The sequence below is a fragment of the Nicotiana tabacum genome, chromosome 3 (genome assembly GCF_000715075.1).
Source record: "Nicotiana tabacum cultivar K326 chromosome 3, ASM71507v2, whole genome shotgun sequence".
In the NCBI taxonomy this organism is placed as follows: Eukaryota; Viridiplantae; Streptophyta; class Magnoliopsida; order Solanales; family Solanaceae; genus Nicotiana; species Nicotiana tabacum.
The window spans coordinates 185,567,313-185,586,746 of NC_134082.1; the positions used below are offsets into that span (position 1 = coordinate 185,567,313).

General features: G+C 39.9%; 2 protein-coding genes across 2 annotated transcripts; both read right to left on the reverse strand.

The window, feature by feature from the left end:
* Nucleotides 1-966: 966 nt before the first annotated feature.
* Nucleotides 967-2,007, reverse strand: LOC142178430 (uncharacterized). Its single transcript, XM_075247861.1, has one exon. The coding sequence runs from the start codon at nucleotides 2,005-2,007 to the stop codon at nucleotides 967-969; it is 1,041 nt and encodes a 346-aa protein (XP_075103962.1).
* A 15,403-nt stretch (nucleotides 2,008-17,410) lies between these two features.
* On the reverse strand, nucleotides 17,411-18,372 carry LOC142178431 (zinc finger BED domain-containing protein RICESLEEPER 2-like). Its single transcript, XM_075247865.1, has 2 exons — nucleotides 17,547-18,372; nucleotides 17,411-17,454 (listed from the first exon to the last, which is right to left on the reverse strand). Exons 1-2 carry the CDS (start codon nucleotides 18,370-18,372, stop codon nucleotides 17,411-17,413), a joined length of 870 nt encoding a protein of 289 aa, XP_075103966.1.
* Nucleotides 18,373-19,434: the final 1,062 nt, after the last annotated feature.

The following is a 19,434-nucleotide window of genomic DNA, read 5'->3' on the forward strand; positions in this document are numbered from 1 at the left end:
TGGGGCTGAGTAACTTGAATTTTGTTAATATATTTCAATGTATTTTAATGTATCTCGTTGTATTTTCATGTATTTCATTGTATTCATTGTCTTTTTTTCATTGTATTTCAATGTATCCCGCTGTATTCTATATATTTCATTATATTCACTATCTCGCTATATGCCATGAATGTATTCATAAGTTTTTTTTAATTAATATAATTTATGAACTCAGATGTATTATATAATTTCTCTGAAGATTGCTATGTTTTTAGGGTATTTTTCGGTTGAAAATCTTTTTTATAACTGAAAATACAAAATTTGTGTGTTATTAAGTTTGTTGAGTTATATTAGGAGTCTATTATGTTAATTGATTCACTTTCTGTTTTAAAAACAGTGTAATCCCTTATTTCACGTCGTGAATACAGTCGAATACAATAATCTGTTCAGCTGTAATCCCATGTTTCACTCCATGAATACAGTCGAATACAACAACTGATTAGCTAGACTTCTCTGATTCACGCCTATTTTTGCTACTGTATTTATGAATACAATAGCTTAAGTACATCAAATACATCTTATAACCACAGAAAATGTATTTATAATCTGTAATATAGCAAATGGTATCTATAGATGGCTAATTACTACTAAAAGATGGTGCTTTATGAAAATTTCTCATTAAAGAATCGGTAGAGCAAATAAAGTAGAACCAGATTTTGTTGTTATTTTTTTTTCCAAAACAAAGACGTCACATTACCGCATCAACGAACAACAAAGTTCAAATGTACTCTTTGCATCCTGGACAACCCAAGTTGGGAAAAACATCTCCCAGGAGATGTCCTTCAACAAAGAAATAGAAAATTTAGCTAAACTATACGCTACTTTGTTTAACTTCCTTGGAATATAAAGAAACTCGGCGTGATCTAACATGCTTGATAGCTTCCAAATGTCTTCACACAACACTTCTATCTCTCATGAAGTAGCCACCTATTTTTGGATCATATCAGTAACATTCTTAGCATCAGATAAAATCTTCACACTTTTCCATCTAAGAGTAATAGCACATTCAAGTGCCTTTCTTATGGCAATCGCTTCAGCAGTCACGATTTTCCCAACATATTGAATTGAGGATCCATGGGCATGAAGCAGTTCTTTAAAGCTATTCAAAGCTGGGGCACCAATACTCGCATGTCTATCATCACACTGTAATCCTGCATCTGTAAATAATAAAATATCATCATGAAAATTTGTTAGTTCAGGCAGAAACTCATTTCCAGTTGAATGTCGTGCAGCAAGGCAACTGGTCAATAGATCTTTATATTCTTCATACTCAAAAAGAGCTTTAGAAACAATCTCAGTTGGCTCTAACATTTCCTGATTAAAGCACCAAGTGTTCCTACCTTTCCAAATTTGCCACATAAGATTAACACTCAAATCTAATAATTCAGTAGATTCAGGAAAGTGCTTAGCATTTAAGAACAAGTTGTACCACCACACAGAAAAGTCAGTTATGTTGTCAATATTAGGCCAATTAATAGGACTTTGTTTCCATATAAGCTGAGACTGGGGACATCTAAATAGCATATGTTCTATATCTTCACTTTCAAGACCACAAATCTTACACGTTTTATCCAGGTTCTGTAATCTTTTAGCTAAGGTATAATTAACGGGCAAAGAGTTAATCACACACTTCCGTAGAAAATGTTTAAGTTTATTTTTAATTTCTAAGTTCCACAAAGAATCCCAGAAGCTTTTAGGAAAAGAATGACAACTCGCCTGGGCTTCCGAGTTCCTAATAGTCTTACCGGCCAAACTCTTTGCTAAATAGTAACCTGACTTAACTTCATAGTTTCCAGATTTTGAGTGATGCCACAGTAATCTATCATTAAGACCTATGATGGATATTGGTATAGACAAAACTGCATCTACATCTTCAGGTTCAAAGGTCGTACTTATCTTATGAAGTTTCCAGGTATGCGTATCTTCGGCAATTAAGTCGGCCACCTTAAGATCTAAATTGTTTTGCATTTGAATACTTTTTGGAGTAAAACCATTCTTTATTGGAATCCAAGGATTAGTCCAAACATTTATATTTTTTCCATCAGAGATCCTCCACCTTAGTCCAGTAACTAATAGATCTCTTCCCCACAAAATACCTCTCCAGATCCATGATCATGTAGATGATATAGAAGCGTCAAGGAAAGTTGACTATGGAAAGTATTTGATTTTAAAAAATCTTGTTAACAACGAATCTAGGTATGACAATATGCGCCAAGCTTGTTTAGCTAACAAAGCCATATTGAAAGCCTTTAAATCCCTAAATCCTAAGTCCCCTCTTGATTTGGAATCACATAATCTTTCTCATTTCTCAATATGCATCTTCCTTTTATCCTCAGTTTGTTCCCACCAAAAGTTAGAAAAAAGAGATGTAATCTCCTTGCACAGACCATCAGAGAGTTGGAAGCAAGACAAGGCATAGGTAGGGATTGCTACAAGTACAGATTTAAGCATTACTTCTTTTCCTACTGTACTTAAAAATTTACCCTTCCATCTTTTTATTTTTGTCTTGGCTCTATCCTAAATAAACTCAAACATCTTTTTCTTTGAGTGTCACAAGATAGCTGGTAATCCTAAATACATACCCATCTCATTTCTTTGTTGTTGTCCAAGTAAGGAAAATATGTCGGCTTTCTCCTTCTCCGTTATATTTCTACTAAAACAAATAGCTGATTTATCTAAATTAACCACTTGGCCAGAACGTTGCTCGTACTTTCTTAGAATCTCAGCTACATGGACTGCATTGTGAGTGTTAGCTGAAAAGAATATAAAAGAGACATCTGCGAAAAATAAGTGAGTTAAGCTCGGCCCATGTCTATTTAACTTTAAACCTTGAATCTCATTTTGAGTTTTAGAAATCTTCAACAAAGTAGATAAACCTTCTGCACATATTAATAATAGATAAGGTGATAGCGAATCTCCTTGTCGTATTCCTCTAGTCGGCCTAACTGATCCAACTACCTCCCCATTTATATTAAAACTATAGGTAGGGGTAGAAATACATTGCATAATCCATTCTACAAATCTGGCATGAAAACCCATTTGCAAAAGCATTTTGTGGATATATATCCATTTAACTCTGTCATATGCTTTTGACATATCCAATTTCATCGCCATAAATTTCTCTTTACCTCTACGTTTATTTTTTAGAAGATGCATAAATTCATGTGCTAAGATAACAGTATCAGTGATTTGTCTATGTCCAACGAAAGCTGCTTGAGTCGGAGGTATAACCTTAGTTAAAAGAGTTTTCATTCTCGTAGCAAGAATTTTTACAATAATTTTATAAAGAGTAGAACATAAACTTATGGGTCTAAATTGCGAGTCCAAAGTAGGACATTTAACTTTAGGTACTAGAGTAATTAAAGTATGGTTCCACGAAGGAATTAGGTAATCTGTAGTGAAGAAGTTATCAATAGCTTCATAAATCTCCTTTGATATAATATTCCAATATCTTTGAAAAATAAAGGAGTCATTCCATCCACACCTGGCGCTTTAAGAGGATGCATAGCGAACACTGCATTCTTTACTTCCTCTTCACTAACATCTTTTATGAGTTCTCGATTTATATAGTCACTAATCATTACATTGACATGATTTAGAATACATTCGAAATTTGTCGGGTTAGATGTAGAGAATAGTGTATCATAATAAGCCTCAACTTCTTGAACTATTTCAGTTTGGTCACTCACCCACCTCCCTTCAGATGTTTGAAGACCCCTAATTATATTTCTTCTTCTTCTTTGTAAGGTTTCCATGTGAAAATAGGACGTATTCTTATCGCCATCCAGCAACCATAAGGCTCTATACTTTTGTTTCCAGAAAATCTCTTCTTCTTTATAAGCTTGCTTAATTTCCTTTTTAACAACCTAAGTTTATTCTAATCAAAATTATTAGCATCACTTCTAAGGTCTGTAATCTGTTTCTTAATACGAATAATTTTCTTTCTAGCATTACCATTTCCTCCTCTTACCCAAGCCACTAAAGATCTATGACACCTTTTTATTTTAAAGTTAACTCGAGATTGCTCGAACCCAATATAGTCATTGGACCAAGCTTCAGATACAATATTTTGAACCTCTTCCCGATCAACCCACCTTTTATCAAAGTAAAAACGTCTTTTCTTCTTAATTTGTTCAGCATGTGAAGACAAAATTAACAAGGAATGATCAGAAGCCTCAGTATCAAGGTGATTCAAATTAGCATTGATGGGCTGATTCGGTGCTTAAGCTAGCCCAAAGACACTCTTAAGTGTTTGAAATATTAGATATTGTCTACTAAATATTCAACTTCACAACATTTGTTATTACTAGAAACAATATCCTTTTTGAAATTACTTGCAATTATAGAGAAATAGATCGATAGACTAATATATATGGCATAACAATTTTTAAAGAGTTATGCACGCTTACAACAGATTAACTTAGTTTTACTTATTCAATATAGAGAAAATAATCAAAGCTTCTAGTTTTCAGTTACAGGCATCGAATATATTTATTGATGAATAACCTTATTTTGTTGTCAGCTGCTTAGGGCACAATGACTGATAATATGATGCAGAGAGTTTCCTTGCCTCAATTGCCCTGCTAACTAAAGTTCTAACAAAAACTAACTGAGTAGATTGAAAAGCCCCAACAATTAAGAGAAAAGTAGAGCCAGAGCAGAACTCACTAGAGCCAATGTTTAAAGAGAAGAGTGGAACCGAACCTGTTCCCAGTAGAACTTAAATAAAAGCAGAACCTGATTTGGATGTCGCTAAGCTGTCGGCGTTCGCCTGTGAATTTCGTGAATCGCCGGATCTTTCCTGTTGATTTCGTTGCGATTTGAGCGATTTGACTGTTGGGTCAAATTGATGTAGGGTTTAGTAGATAATAGGGAATTTGCACAAATTGATACCCGCAGAGGATAAAATCAGTAGTTATTATGTTTCCTATTGGCAAAGTGTTAGAGAATGGGGTTGGAGAGGTGGAGATTAAAGTTTGCAGCAAGGATTGAGACCTCACAAGGAGGAAAATGGGTTTCCTAACATGGCAGAGATAAAGTGCTTTCCGAAGAAGCCTTTCCAGAAGGACGCCAAGACAAAGGATTCACAGTCAACATACATCACCAATATAATTTTCTAACATAGTAATTGGTAAAAGCCATCAAAATTGTACACATTTCACTTTGTCATTTAGCAAAATTTTCGGTAAAATATTTTTTTTCCACTGCACGTAGATTTTTTTCCTAAAGAAATCATCTAGGAAAGTGTAATTAAACAACTCTTCCACAATTGAAAGGAGACACAAATAAAATTGTCACGACTCGGATATTTTCCACCCTCGGGAGTCGTGATGACGCCTACTAATGTGAGCTAGGCAAGCTAAACCTTAACTACCTACTACACTTTCATATTGCTTCTTTTCAATAAACACAAGGTGACAATATAATAAAAGCGAAATTTTAGGAAATAAGGCAGAAATCAACAATTATATATTTTAAGGTTATGTTTATTACAACTTAAAACCTCAAATACTCAAAACCTGGTGTCACGGTGTCACATACTGTCTAAGAGTTACTACAACCAAGGTCTGAAGAAAATACAATATGCTGTTTCTAAACGAAAGAAAATGAAACAGAGAAAAAAGATAGAGGGGGGACGCCAAGGCCTGCGGACGCCTGCAGGTCTACCTTGGGTCTCCGGGTGGACTGAAGGAAGCCTCCAACTACTATCCGAAAGCTGCTCCTGGATCTGCACACAGTGTAGAGTGTAGTATCAGCACAACCGACCCCATGTGCTGGTAAGTGTCTAGCCTAACATCGGCGAAGTAGTGGCGAGGCTAGGATCAGACTACCAAATAAACCTGTGCAGTTCATATATATATATACAACGGAAAAGAAATACAGAAATAACCAGTCAATGTGAAAGGGGGAAACATGTTGTGGGGGCGATACTAGTTCCGAATAGATAGGCATCAAGTAAGGAAAGAAACGACATAACTAGAATATCAACAAAGAAGCAGAAATCAACAATTGCACGGCATCACCCTTCGTGCTTTTACTCTCAGCCTCACCAAAGCAGTTATATACTACAAACGTGCACGACATCACCCTTCGTGCTTTTACTCTCGTCCTCACCAAAACAATCATGTAATCAAAATGTGCACGGCATTACCCATCGTGCTTTTACTCTCTTTCCTTAACATATAATCAATAGGATCGGCACGGAATGGTACGTCGTGCGGCACGGCATCACCCTTCGTGTTTTACACTCTTTCCTCGCAATAACAAATAATGCATGGCATCACCCTTCGTGCTTTAACACTCTTCCTCACCCAAACAACAATCACAAACAAAGAGGCAAGGGAGTAAACAAAATAATAATAGAAATTCCGGTAAGGGAACACAATTAAACAATTAGATCCCGGCAAGGGAACAATTTAATAACTCTTTCTCTTTTTTCACTTTTATTTCATAATTCACTTTACCACTTGAGTCAATGCTCCAAAGGGTTTAATCATCTCATATACTTTCACAATTCATAATTTAACTTGAGCCAACGCTCCAAAAGGTTCAATCATCTCATATACTTTCACAATTTATAATATAACTTGAGCCAATGCTCCTCGATGTTCAAAGGATACAATTCCTTCCACAAACTTTCTACAAGAATTAGAAATCATCACCAAGGCATGAAAGATACAACGAAATCAAGAACTTCAAAATTTAAGGACTCACGGTCATGCTAGACACCAACGTATAGATACTCGTCACCATGCCTATACATCGTACTCAACAATTATCACGTAGCAAATAAGACTCAACTCCTAATCCCTTAAGCTAAGGTTAGACCAAACACTTTCCTCAATGCCTCGAACTCAACTCAAGTATCAATTATAGCTTTACCCCTCGATTCCTCCACCAATTTGCTCGTATCTAGTCACAAGTTACTTAATTACATCAATAAATGCTAAATGAATTAATTTGAATGCATGAAAATGAGTTTTCTAAAGTTTTACCCAAAAAGTCAAAAATCGCCCCCGGGCTCACATGGTCAAAACCCGAGGTTCGAACCAAAACCCGATTACCCATTCTCCCACGAACTCAAATATATAATTTGTTTTGAAATCGGGCCTCAAATCGAGGTCCAAATCCCCAATTTTTGAAAAACATAAGTTCTACACAAAACACCCAATTTTCCCCATGAAAATCATTGATTTGAAGTTGAAATCATGTTAAAAGATGTTAATGATTGAAGAAAACTAGTTAAAAATAACTTACAATTGATTTGGAGAAGAAAGGTTGTTTGAAATATCAGCTCTTATACTTTTGGGGTCTTAAAAAATGAAAAATGACTGAAAATCCCGTCTATTTATATCCCTCTAAGAGCCCCTGTGCGGACCGCACAAAATGAACTGCGGCCGCACAGGCCTACCTAAGGTAGTGCGGTCTAGTGCCCTGTGCGGACCGAACGAAATGGACTGCGGCCGCACAGGCCTCCACCGCGCACCGCACGAAACCGACCGCGGACCGCACTGGCCCCTTTCCGCGCAATGCACGAAACCGACCGCGGACCGCACTGGCCCCTTTCCGCGCACTGCATGAAATCGATCGCGCACTGCACTGGCCCCCTTCCGCGGTCGCACACGATTTTGTGCGGACCGCACTGGCGGGTTCAGAGACCTGCAACTTCTGGTTTTAAGTCTAAAACATCCCAAACCTAACCGAAACTCACCCGAGCTCTCGGAACTCCAAACCAAGTGTGCATACTAACTCAAAAACATCATATGGACTTATTCGTGTAATTAAATCATCAAATTAACATCATGAACATCAAATTAAATCTCGAGATCAATGAAATCTTCTCAAAACTTCTTTAAACATAAATTTTGCAATTTAAGTCCGAATCACGTCATATGACATCCGTTTTTCACCAAATTCTACAGAAATGTCTTAAATCATATATAAGACCTGTACCGGGCGCCGGAACCAAAATACGGGCTCGATACCATCATGTTCTAATCAAATTTCATTTCAAATTTCTTTAAACAATTCCAGAAAATAATTTCCTTTGAAAATTCATTCCTCGGGCTTGGGACCTCGGAATTCGATTCCGGGCATACGCCCAAGTCCCGTATTTTCCTACGGACCCTTCGGGACCAGCAAATCACGGGTCCAGGTTCGTTTACCCAAAACGTTGATCGAAGTCAAATTAGCTCCTGTTATAATCAAAACTTATCATTTTTCACAGATTATCATATTTAAGCTTTTCGGTTATGCACCCGGACTGCGCACGCAAATCAAGGTGACTCTAAATGAGGTTTTCAAGGCTTCAAAACACGGAATTTCATTTTGAAACAAGTGATGACCTTTTGGGTCATCACATTTTCCACCTTTAAAACAACTGTTCATCCTCGAACGGACAGAAGAAGGAAGTACTTGAGTCAGGGAAAAGATGGGGATAATGGCTCCGTATATCGGACTCGGACTCCTAGGTCGATGCCTTAGGAGGCTGACCTCTCCACTGAACACGAACAGAAGGAAAACTTTTTGACCTTAACTGGCAAACCTGCTGGTCTAGAATAGCTACCGGCTCCTCCTCATAAGACAAGTCCTTGTCCAACTGGACAGCGCTGAAATCTAACACGTGGGATGGATCGTCGTGATATTTTCGGAGCATGGACACATGAAACACTAGATACACGGCTGATAAGCTCGGCGGCAATGCAAGTCTATAAACCACCTCTCCCACTCGATCAAGAATCTCAAATGGACCGATGAACCTAGGGCTAAGCTTGCCCTTCTTCCCAAATCTCATCACGCCCTTCATAGGTGACACTCGAAGCAATACCCGCTCTCCAACCATAAAAGCCACATCTCGAGCATTGCGGTCTGCATAACTCTTTTGCCTGGACTGAGCTGTACGAAGCCTATCTTGAATAATCCTGACCTTGTCCAAAGCCTCCTGAACCAGATCCGTACCCAACAATCGAGCCTCTCCCGACTCAAATCGTCCAACTGGAGATCGACACCGCCTACCATATAAATCCTCATAAGGAGCCATCTGAATACTCGACTGGTAACTGTTGTTGTAGGCAAACTCTGCTAAAGGCAAAAACTGATCCCACGAGCCTCCAAAGTCAATGACACAAGCTCGGAGCATATCCTCCAAAATCTGAATAGTCCACTTGGACTGCCTGTCCTTCTGAGGATGAAATGTTGTACTCAACTTAACCTTGGTGCCCAACTCTCGCTGAACTGCTCTCCAGAAATGCGAGGTAAACTACGTACCTCGGTCTGAAATGATAGATACAGGCACATCATAAAGACGAACAATCTCCCGGATATAGATCTCAGCTAACCTCTCAAATGAATAGGAGACTACCATAGGAATGAAGTGCACTGACTTGGTCAGCCTATCAACAATGACTCATACTGCGTCGAACTTCCTCCAAGTCTGCGGGAGTCCAACAACGAAATCCATAGTGATCCGCTCCCACAACTACTCGGGAAGCTCAATCCTCTAAAATAAACCACCAGGCCTCTGATGCTCATACTTAACCTGCTAACAATTCAAACACCGAGCTACATATGCAACGATATCCTTCTTCATTCTCCGCCACCAATAATGATGCCGCAAATCCTGATACATCTTCACGACCCCGGATGAATAGAGTACCGGGAGCTATGGGCCTCCTCTAAAATCAACTCTTGGAGCCCATCCATATTTGGCACACACACTCGACCCTGCAATCTCAAAACTCCATCACCATCTAAGGTAACCTGCTTGGCACCTTCGCGCTGCACCGTGTCTCTAAGGACACATAAATGGGGATCATCATACTGTCGACCACGGATACGCTCCAATAAAGAAGAACGAGCGATCGTGCAGGCCAATACACGACTAGGCTCAGAAATATCCAACCTCACAAACTGATTGGTCAAAGTCTGAACGTCCAAAGCAAGTGGTCTCTCACCGACCGGAATATAAGCAAGACTGCCTATACTGGCTGACTTCCTACTCAACGCATCGGCCACCACATTGACCTTTTCCGGATGATACAAGATAGTGATATCATAATCTTTCAACAACTCCAACCACCTCCTCTACCTCAAATTTAACTCTTTTTGCTTGAATAAATACTGAAGACTCTTGTGATCCGTGAACACCTCACATGCTTACAGATAATGCCTCCAAATCTTCAACAGTTGAACAATGGATGTCAACTCTAGGTCATGAACCAGATAGTTCTTCTCATGAATCTTCAACTGCCGCGAAGCATAGGCAATGACCTAGCCATCCTGCATCAACACTATACCAAGTCCGATACGAAATGCATCACAGTAGACTGTATAAGGCCTTGAACCTGTGGGCAAAACCAACACCGGTGCCGTAGTCAGAGTTGTCTTGAGCTTCTGAAAGCTCGTCTCACACTCGTCTGACCATCTGAACTGGACACCCTTGTAGGTCAACCTGGTCATCGGGGCTGGGATAAATGAGAACCCCTCCACGAACCGATGGCAGTAGCCTGCCAATCCCAAGAAACTCCGAATCTCTGTAGCTGATGCTGGTCTAGGCCAGTTCTTAACTACCTCAATCTTCTTCGGATCAACCTGAATACCCTCTCTGATACAACATGACCCAGAAATGCAACTGTACTCAACCAGAACTCACACTTCGAGAACTTAGCATATAACTGACTATCCCTCACGGTCTAAAGAACCACTCTAAGATGTTGCTCGTACTCCTCCCAACTGCGGGAATATATCAAAATATCATCAATAAATACTATCACAAACGAGTCCAAATAAGGCCTGAACACTCGGTTCATCAAATCCATAAAATCTGCTGGGGCATTGGTTAACCCAAATGATATGACCTGGAACTTATAATGCCCGTACCGAGTGCGAAAAGTTGTCTTAGGGACATCGGGTGCCCTAATCCTCAACTGATGGTAGCCATATCTCAAATCAATCTTTGAAAACACCTTGGCACCCTGAAGCTGATCAAACAAATCATCGATCCTTGGCAATGGATACTTATTCTTGATTGTAACCTTGTTCCACTGCCGGTAATCAATACGCATTCTCATCGATCCGTCCTTCTTCTTAACAAACAACACCGGCGCACCCCAAAACGAAACACTGGGTCTAATGAAAACCTTCTCAAGCAAGTCTTGCAACTGTTCCTTCAACTCTTTCAACTCCGGTGGGGCCATACAATACGGTGGGATAGAAATGGGTTGAGTGCCCGGAGCCAAATCAATGCAAAAGTCAATATCCCTATCGGATGGCATTCCCGGCAGGTCTGAAGGGAAAACATTAGGAAACTATCGAACAACAAGCACAAAATCAATAAAAGGGACCTCAGCACTAGAATCACGAACATATGCCAAATAGGCCAAACACCCCTTCTTGACCATACGCCGAGCCTTCACATACAAGATAACACTGCGGGTAGAATGACCAAGAGTTCCTCTTCACTCTAAACGGGGCAAATCCGGTAAGGCTAAGGTCATAGTCTTGGCATGACAGTCCAAGATAGCGTGGTAAGGTGATAACCAGTCCGTCCCCAATATAATATCGAAATCGACCATGTCTAGAAGCAACAAATCCACACAAGTCTCAAGACCCCCAATCACCACAATACAAGAACGATGGACTCGATCTACTACAATAGAATCACCCACCTGTGTAGACACATAAACAGGAATACTCAATGAATTACTAGGCATGACCAGATACAGTGCAAAATAAGATGACACATACGAGTAGGTAGACCCTGGATCAAATAACACTGAAGCATCTCTATCACAAACCAGAATAGTACCTGTAATGACTACATCTGAAGCCTTAGCCTCGGGCCTGGCTGGAAGGGCATAACATCGGGGCTGGGTCCCACCACCCTGAACTATATCTCTGGGATGGCCTGCAGTTGGTTGGCCTCCACCTCTGGCGGCCTGAGCTCCACCTCTAGCACCTTTACCCCCACCTCTAGCTGGCTGGGCGAGCTGTGGAACACCTGGTGCTTGTACCATAGCACGAGAACCCTGATGTTGAGAGATACTCGGTGCTCGAGGGCAAAACCTGGCAATGTGACCTGTATCACCACAAGTGCAACAAAAACTCTGAAGCGGCAGTGCACTGATAGGAGCAAAACCTGGCAATGTGACCTGTATCAACTCGGTGCTCGACTACTGAGACTGCTGGCCCTAACGGCCTGAATGACCACCCCAAAAACTCTGAAGCGGCAGTGCACTGATAGGAGCAGGTGGTGCACTGTAGGACTGCTGATCGGGATACTACATCTGGGGACCACGACCACCTGAAGTACCATGGGAAACCTAGAGCGCTGACTAAAAGGGCCTAGGAGATGGCCTCTACCATACGAATCTCGGCCTCCGAATGAGGTACCACAGAATTGGCCTGAATGACGGGGCCTCTTGTCTGACCCATGACCGCCTCCCTGTGATAGAACCATCTCAACTCTATGGGCCACATTGGCTGCCTCCTGAAAAGTAATCTCACTCCCAGCCTCTCTATCCATCTGAAGCTGAATAGGCTGAATAAGATTGTTAATAAACCTCCTCACCCTTTCTATCTCGGTGGGGAGTATGATGAGAGCATGGCGAGCCAAATCGATGAACCTGGTCTCATACTGGGTAACCATCATGGAAACCTGCTGGAGGCGCTCACACTGTCTCCGATAGGCCTCTCTCTGGGTAATGGGGAGAAATTTCTCCAGAAATAGCTGTGCAAACTGCTCCCAAGTCAATACTGGCGATCCAGTTGGTCTAGCCAAACAGACATCCCTCCACTAAGTCTTGGCGGATCCAGACAAGTGAAATGTAGCAAAATCAACCCCATTGGTCTCAACAATACCCATGTTCCGGAGGACCTCGTGGCAGCTGTCTAGATAATCTTGGGGATCCTCAGTAGATGCACCGCTGAAAGTAGAAGTGAAGAGCTTGGTGAACCTATCCAGTCTCCACAAAGCATCGGCGGACGTAGCCGATCCATCACCGGTCTGAGCTACCACACCTGGTTGTACTGCTCTAACTGGCTGAACCACTCGAGTCTGAATCTGAGGAGCTACCTGCTCCGGAGTGCGAGTAGCAGGAGTCTGGGATCCTCCTCCAGCCTGAGAGACGGCTGATGCTACAGGAAGAAAGCCTGCTCGGGTGACACTCTCCATGAGGCCCACTAGACGGACCAGGGCATCCTGAAAAGCTGGGGTAGCAATGAACCCCTCTGGGACCTGAGCTGGGCCCACCGGAACCTCCTCATCAAAATCAACCTGAGGCTCCATCACTGGTGCTGCTACTCGGGGCTGAGATCTGCCCCTACCTAGGCCTCGCCCTTTGCCCCTCGTGGGAGCGGCTACTGGGGGCTCGGGCTGCTGATCGGAGGATGAGGAAGCGCGTGTTCTCTCCATTTGCGAATGAACAGAGTAGAAGTTCAATTAGCATTGAGAAACAAAACCGCACGACGAGAAAGAACAAATGTGAAGTTTTTCCGAACACTGTAGCCTCTGGGGGATAAATACAGACGTCTCCCTACCGATCCCTCAGACTCTACTAAACTTGTCTGTGAACTGTGAGACCTATGTAACCTAGTTTATGATACCAACTTTTCACGACCCGGATTTTTTCCACCCTCGGGAGTCGTGATGGCGCCTACAAATGTGAGCTAGGCAAGCCAAACTTTAACTACCTGGTACACTTTCATATTGCTTCTTTTCAACAAACACAAGGCGACAATATAATAAAAGCGGAATTTTAGGAAATAAGGCGGAAGTCAACAATTATATATTTTAAGGCTACGTCTATTACAACTTTTAGAACCTCAAATACCCAAAACTTGGTGTCACAATGTCACAGACTGTCTAAGAGTTACTACAACCAAGGTCTGAAGAAAATACAATATACTGTTTCTGAACGAAAGAAAATGAAACAGAGAAAAAGGATAGAGGGGGGACGCTAGGGCCTACGGACACCTGCAGGTCTACCTTGGGTCTCCGGGTGGACTGAAGGAAGCCCTCCAACTACTGTCCGAAAGCTGCTCCTAGATCTGCACATAGTGCAGAGTGTAGTATCAGCACAATCGACCCCATGTGCTGGTAAGTGCCTAGCCTAACCTCGGCGAAGTAGTGACGAGGCTAAGACCAGACTACCAAATAAACCTGTGCAGTTCATATATATATACAGAAGAAAAAAATACAGAAATAACCAGTCAATGTGAAAGGGGGAAACATGTTGTGGGGAAGATAATAGTTCCGAATAGAAAGTCATCAAATAAGGAAAGAAACTACATAACTAGAATATCAACAAAGAAGCAGAAATCAACAATTGCGCGGAATCACCCTTCGTGCTTTTACTCTTAGCCTCACCAAAGCAGTTATATAATAAAAATGTGCACGGCATCACCCTTCGTGCTTTTACTCTCGTCCTCACCAAAACAATCATATAATCAAAATGTGCACGGCATCACCCTTCGTGCTTTTTACTCTCTTTCCTCAACATATAATCAATAGGATCGGCACGAAATGGTACGTCGTGCGGCACGGCATCACCCTTCGTGCTTTACACTCTTTCCTCTCAATAAAAATCAATTCACGACATCACCCTTCGTGCTTTAACACTCTCCCTCGCCCAAAGAACAATCACAAACTAAGGTTAGACCAAACATTTACCTCGATGCCTCGAACTCAACTCAAGTTTCAATTATAGCTTTACCCCTCGATTCCTCCGCCAATTCGCTCGTATCTAATCACAAGTTACTTAATTACATCAATAAATGCTAAATGAATCAATTTGAATGCATGAAAATGAGTTTTCTAAAGTTTTGCCCAAAAAGTCAAAAATCGTCCACCGGGCCCACATGGTCAAAACCTGAGGTTTGAACCAAAACCTGATTACCCATTCCCCCACGAACTCAAATAAATAAATTGTTATGAAATCGGACCTCAAATCGAGGTCCAGATCCCCAATTTTTGAAAAACCTAGGTTCTACCCAAAACACCCAATTTCCCCCATGAAAATCATTGATTTGAAGTTGAACTCATATTAAAAGATGTTAATGATTGAATAAAACTAGTCAAAAATAACTTACAATTGATTTGGAGAAGAAAAGTTTCGCCTCTTATATTTTTGGGGTCTTGAAAAATGAAAAATGACTGAAAATCCCGTCTATTTATACCCCTCTCAGACCTCCTGTGCGGACCGCACAAAATGGACTGTGGCCGCACAGGCCTACCTGAGGTATTGCGGTCCAGTGCCCTATGCGGACCGCACGAAATGGACTGCGGTCGCACAGGCCTCCACCGCGCACCGCACGAAACCGACCGCGGACCGCACTGGCCCCTTTCCGCGGTCGCACATGATTTTGTGCGGACCGCACTTGCCCCCTTCCGCGGTCGCACACGATTTTGTGTGGACCGCACTGGCGGGTTCAGAGACCTGCAACTTCTGGTTTTAAGTCTACAACATCCCGAACCTACCCGAAACTCACCCGAGCCCTCGGAACTCCAAACCAAGTGTGCATACTAACTCAAAAATATCATATGGACTTATTCGTGTAATCAAATCATCAAATTAACATCATGAACATCAAATTAAATCTCGAGATCAATGAAATCTTCTCAAAACTTCTTTAAACATAAATTTTGCAATTTAAGTCCGAATCATGTCATATGACATCCGTTTTTCACCAAATTCGACAGAAATGTCTTAAATCATATATAAGACTTGTACCGGGTTCCGGAATCAAAACACGGGCTCGATACCATCATGTTCTAATCAAATTTCATTTCAAGTTTCTTTAAACAATTCCAGAAAACAATTTCCTTTGAAAATTCATTCCTCGGGCTTGGGACATCGGAATTCATTTTCGGGCATATGCCCAAGTCTCGTATTTTCCTACGGACCCTCCCGGACCGTCAAATCACGGGTCCGTTTATCCAAAATATTGACCGAAGTCAAATTAGCTCATTTTATAATCAAAACTTATCATTTTTCACAGATTATCATATATAAGCTTTCCGTCTACGCGCCCGGACTATGCACGCAAATCGAAGTGACTCTAAATGAGATTTTCAAGGCCTCAGAACACAGAATTTCGTTTTGAAACAAGTGATGACCTCACAAAAATATCCGCTATTCACCTCATTTTCGCTATGGTTGTGTCATTTAGAACACACCTATTTAGGGAAGGCACGATACAACATATTTTCAATTTTGTTTAATTATTGTTATTATAAATAAATATAAATATTTATTACAAAAGGGTAATTTGATAGTATAGATTTAAATTTAGGGCTTCCTACTTTTAAAGTAGTATAGATGGTTGTGTCATTTAGAACACATCTATTTAGAAAAGGCACGATACAACATATTTTTAGTTTTGTTTAATTATTGTTATTATAAATAAATATAAATATATATTATTAAAAGGGTAATTTGGTCTTTCAACTTTTAAATTTAGGGCTTCCTACTTTTAAAGTAGTACTAGTATCTAGGGGTGGGCATTCGGTCGGTTCGGTTCGGTTTGAATAAATTCGGTTCGGTTATTCGGTTTTCGGTTTTGTAAATATGATAACCGAAATCGAACTGAAATAAGTTCAGTTCAGTTCGGTTTTTAAAATTTCAGTTCGGTTAATTTTGGGTCGGTTTTCGGTTTGAACATTATCATATTGGGCTGGGCTTATTCTGCTTAATAATTGGACTAATTTGTTGGTTGTTTCCAAAATTTTGGACTTTTTGAATGTGTTAAGTCATAAATCTGTTCTTTTCAGTGTAAGCCTGGATTTTTGAACTGTGGATGAGATGACCGAAAAAGGAGCAATTCATCAATTAAACATAACCAAAGGATGCTGCTAATTACACGGTTTACACCTCTACTTGGTCCATACAAGATCCCACAATCATACAAACAAATATAAACTAGGGAGTAGGGAGTAGTTAGTAGTTACAACCAAAAGAGCACTACATTACAGAACCAAAAAACCAAAATAGCTATGCTGCTTTGCTGCCACTGCTTACAAGTTACAGCCATGGCCCATGAGAGAACAAAAAACTTAGAATCTATGCTACTTTGCTGCCATTGTTTAGTACAAGCATATTACATAACCAAAAGAGTAATCCAAAAGTTAGAAAGTTTTCATGCTGCTGAACAGCTGAAGTCTCAAAACTAGAGAAATAATTACATTAAGTAGCATGAAACAAGTGAAGTCTATTTACTATAGCATCACTTCCATCTAGGCGCCATGATCAAACCTTTGCAACAAAAGACATAATTATAGGTCAAAAACACAATTGATTTATAATAAAGTATATCAATGTTATATCTTCAAATATACAGAAGGCTATCAACTTACCACACATGGTACATGTTGCAACTATATGTCAATAATAGTTGAATCTTTTGCACTATCAGCCAGATCTAAGGAAAATATAGAAGAAAACTTTGTCATGCATCATCAGTGTTAAGTAAACTATTTGTAATATAATAAAGGAAAGACACAAAATAATTACCAAGTTCTAGTTGTTCTAGATACTCCAAGTCTTCCTCAACTTTAATAGGAATAGGTTCACTTCTAAGCCAATCTTGAAGACAAATAAGAGATTGCACCAGTTTAGGCGTCAACGAACTCCTGAACGAGTCAAGAATGCGACCTCCCGTGCTGAATGCACATTCAGATGCAACACTTGAAATAGGAATGGCTAATACATCACGAGCCATCTCCACAAGAATGGGAAATCTAGGCTCATTGATTTTCCACCACTTTAAGATTTTAAAGTCATCTGTTTCAGGCTCAAGATCTTTAGCAAGATATCTTTCTAACTCTGATTTAGTACCTAAACCTCCGGTCACTTCCTTATGTTTCTCAAATTCTAATTTTGTTCTCATTGTTCCTCTTTTTAAAAAGCTACCATAACCACTGACAGTAGTTGTTGTGTTTCCAGATGAAGCAGATGATGTTCCTATTGAATTTTTTTTAACATAATAATCAAACAAAGAATCCATATAATTTTTCACCTCTAAAATCAATTTTTTCCCTTTGTTTTCTCCAAACATCCTCACAATTGCAAAAGGAACATATTCAAGCTTGTTACGGGGATCCAAAATTGATGCAATAAAGATCATCTTGTTCATTTTTTCAGGTTCACCCCAATACTTGACAAATTTTTCTTTCATTTTTTTTGCCATTTCTTTCAAACTAGTATCTTCATGTTCCATCCACTCTTTCAATATAAGATCAAGCTCACAAATTTCAACAAAATGCACATTGGAGGTGACATAAATAGAACCAGAAACCCTCAAAGTAAGCAAATAAAAATCTTCAAGAAATTTTACCATTGTTCTCACATTATCCTAGTCAACACTTGTGAGATCACCTGCACTAGTTCCATCTTCACAAACATAGGTACGAAGATGATGCAACAATCCAATATCAAAGAAACTATATTTGTCAAAGGCAAGCTCAAATTGTTGTGTTGTGTCTAACATCATGTATGTAGAGTTCCATCGAGTTGAAACGTCTAAGCATAATGATCTCTTAGAAGTTAACTTTTGAGATTCACAACATTCTTTAAACTTTCTAATCCTAGCGGGATATTGTCTAATGTATCTCACAGCTTGTCTAACTCTGTTGATAGAAACACCAATTTCTTTCAACCCATCTTGTACAATGAGATTAAGTATGTGAGTCATACATCTAACATGCAGGTGTTTACCATTTATTATATTAGTTCCCCAGGTAGTCAATTGTTTAGACACTTCTCTTACTGTGACATCATTGGAACTAACATTATCTACAGTTATAGTAAATACATTTTCCAACCCCCAATCAAGCAAACAATTAGTAATTACCGATGCCATATCATCACCCTTATGACTAGAGATAGGACAAAAGTTTATTATCCTTTTATGCAATTTCCAATCTCTGTCAATAAAGTGAGCAGTAAGACACATATAGTTTATTCTTTGTATAGAAGTCCAAGTATCTGTTGTAAGACAGATTTTAGGACGTGCTTCATTGAAGGAATTCTTCAAACTATGTCTTTGTTCACAATAAAGTTCATAACAATCTCTTGTCAATGTTCTACGAGAAGGAATTTGAAATTGAGGCATTGTGACTCCCATAAACTTCTTAAATCCTTCCTTTTCAACAAAACTAAATGGCAGTTCATCCAAAATTATCATTTGAGCTAAAGCTTTCCTACTAAGTGCTTGATCAAATTTCCAAGTGGTAAGCACCCCTTCATTTGCCCCATTTGAAGCTAGTAGAAAACTGATTTGTGTTTGACTATTATCCATGATACGGGGCATTTTGGGACACTTAATGAGATGATTGTTCATTGATGTAGTACCATTACCTTTCGTAGCAGCAGCATAAGTTTTTTGACAGTAGTTACATTT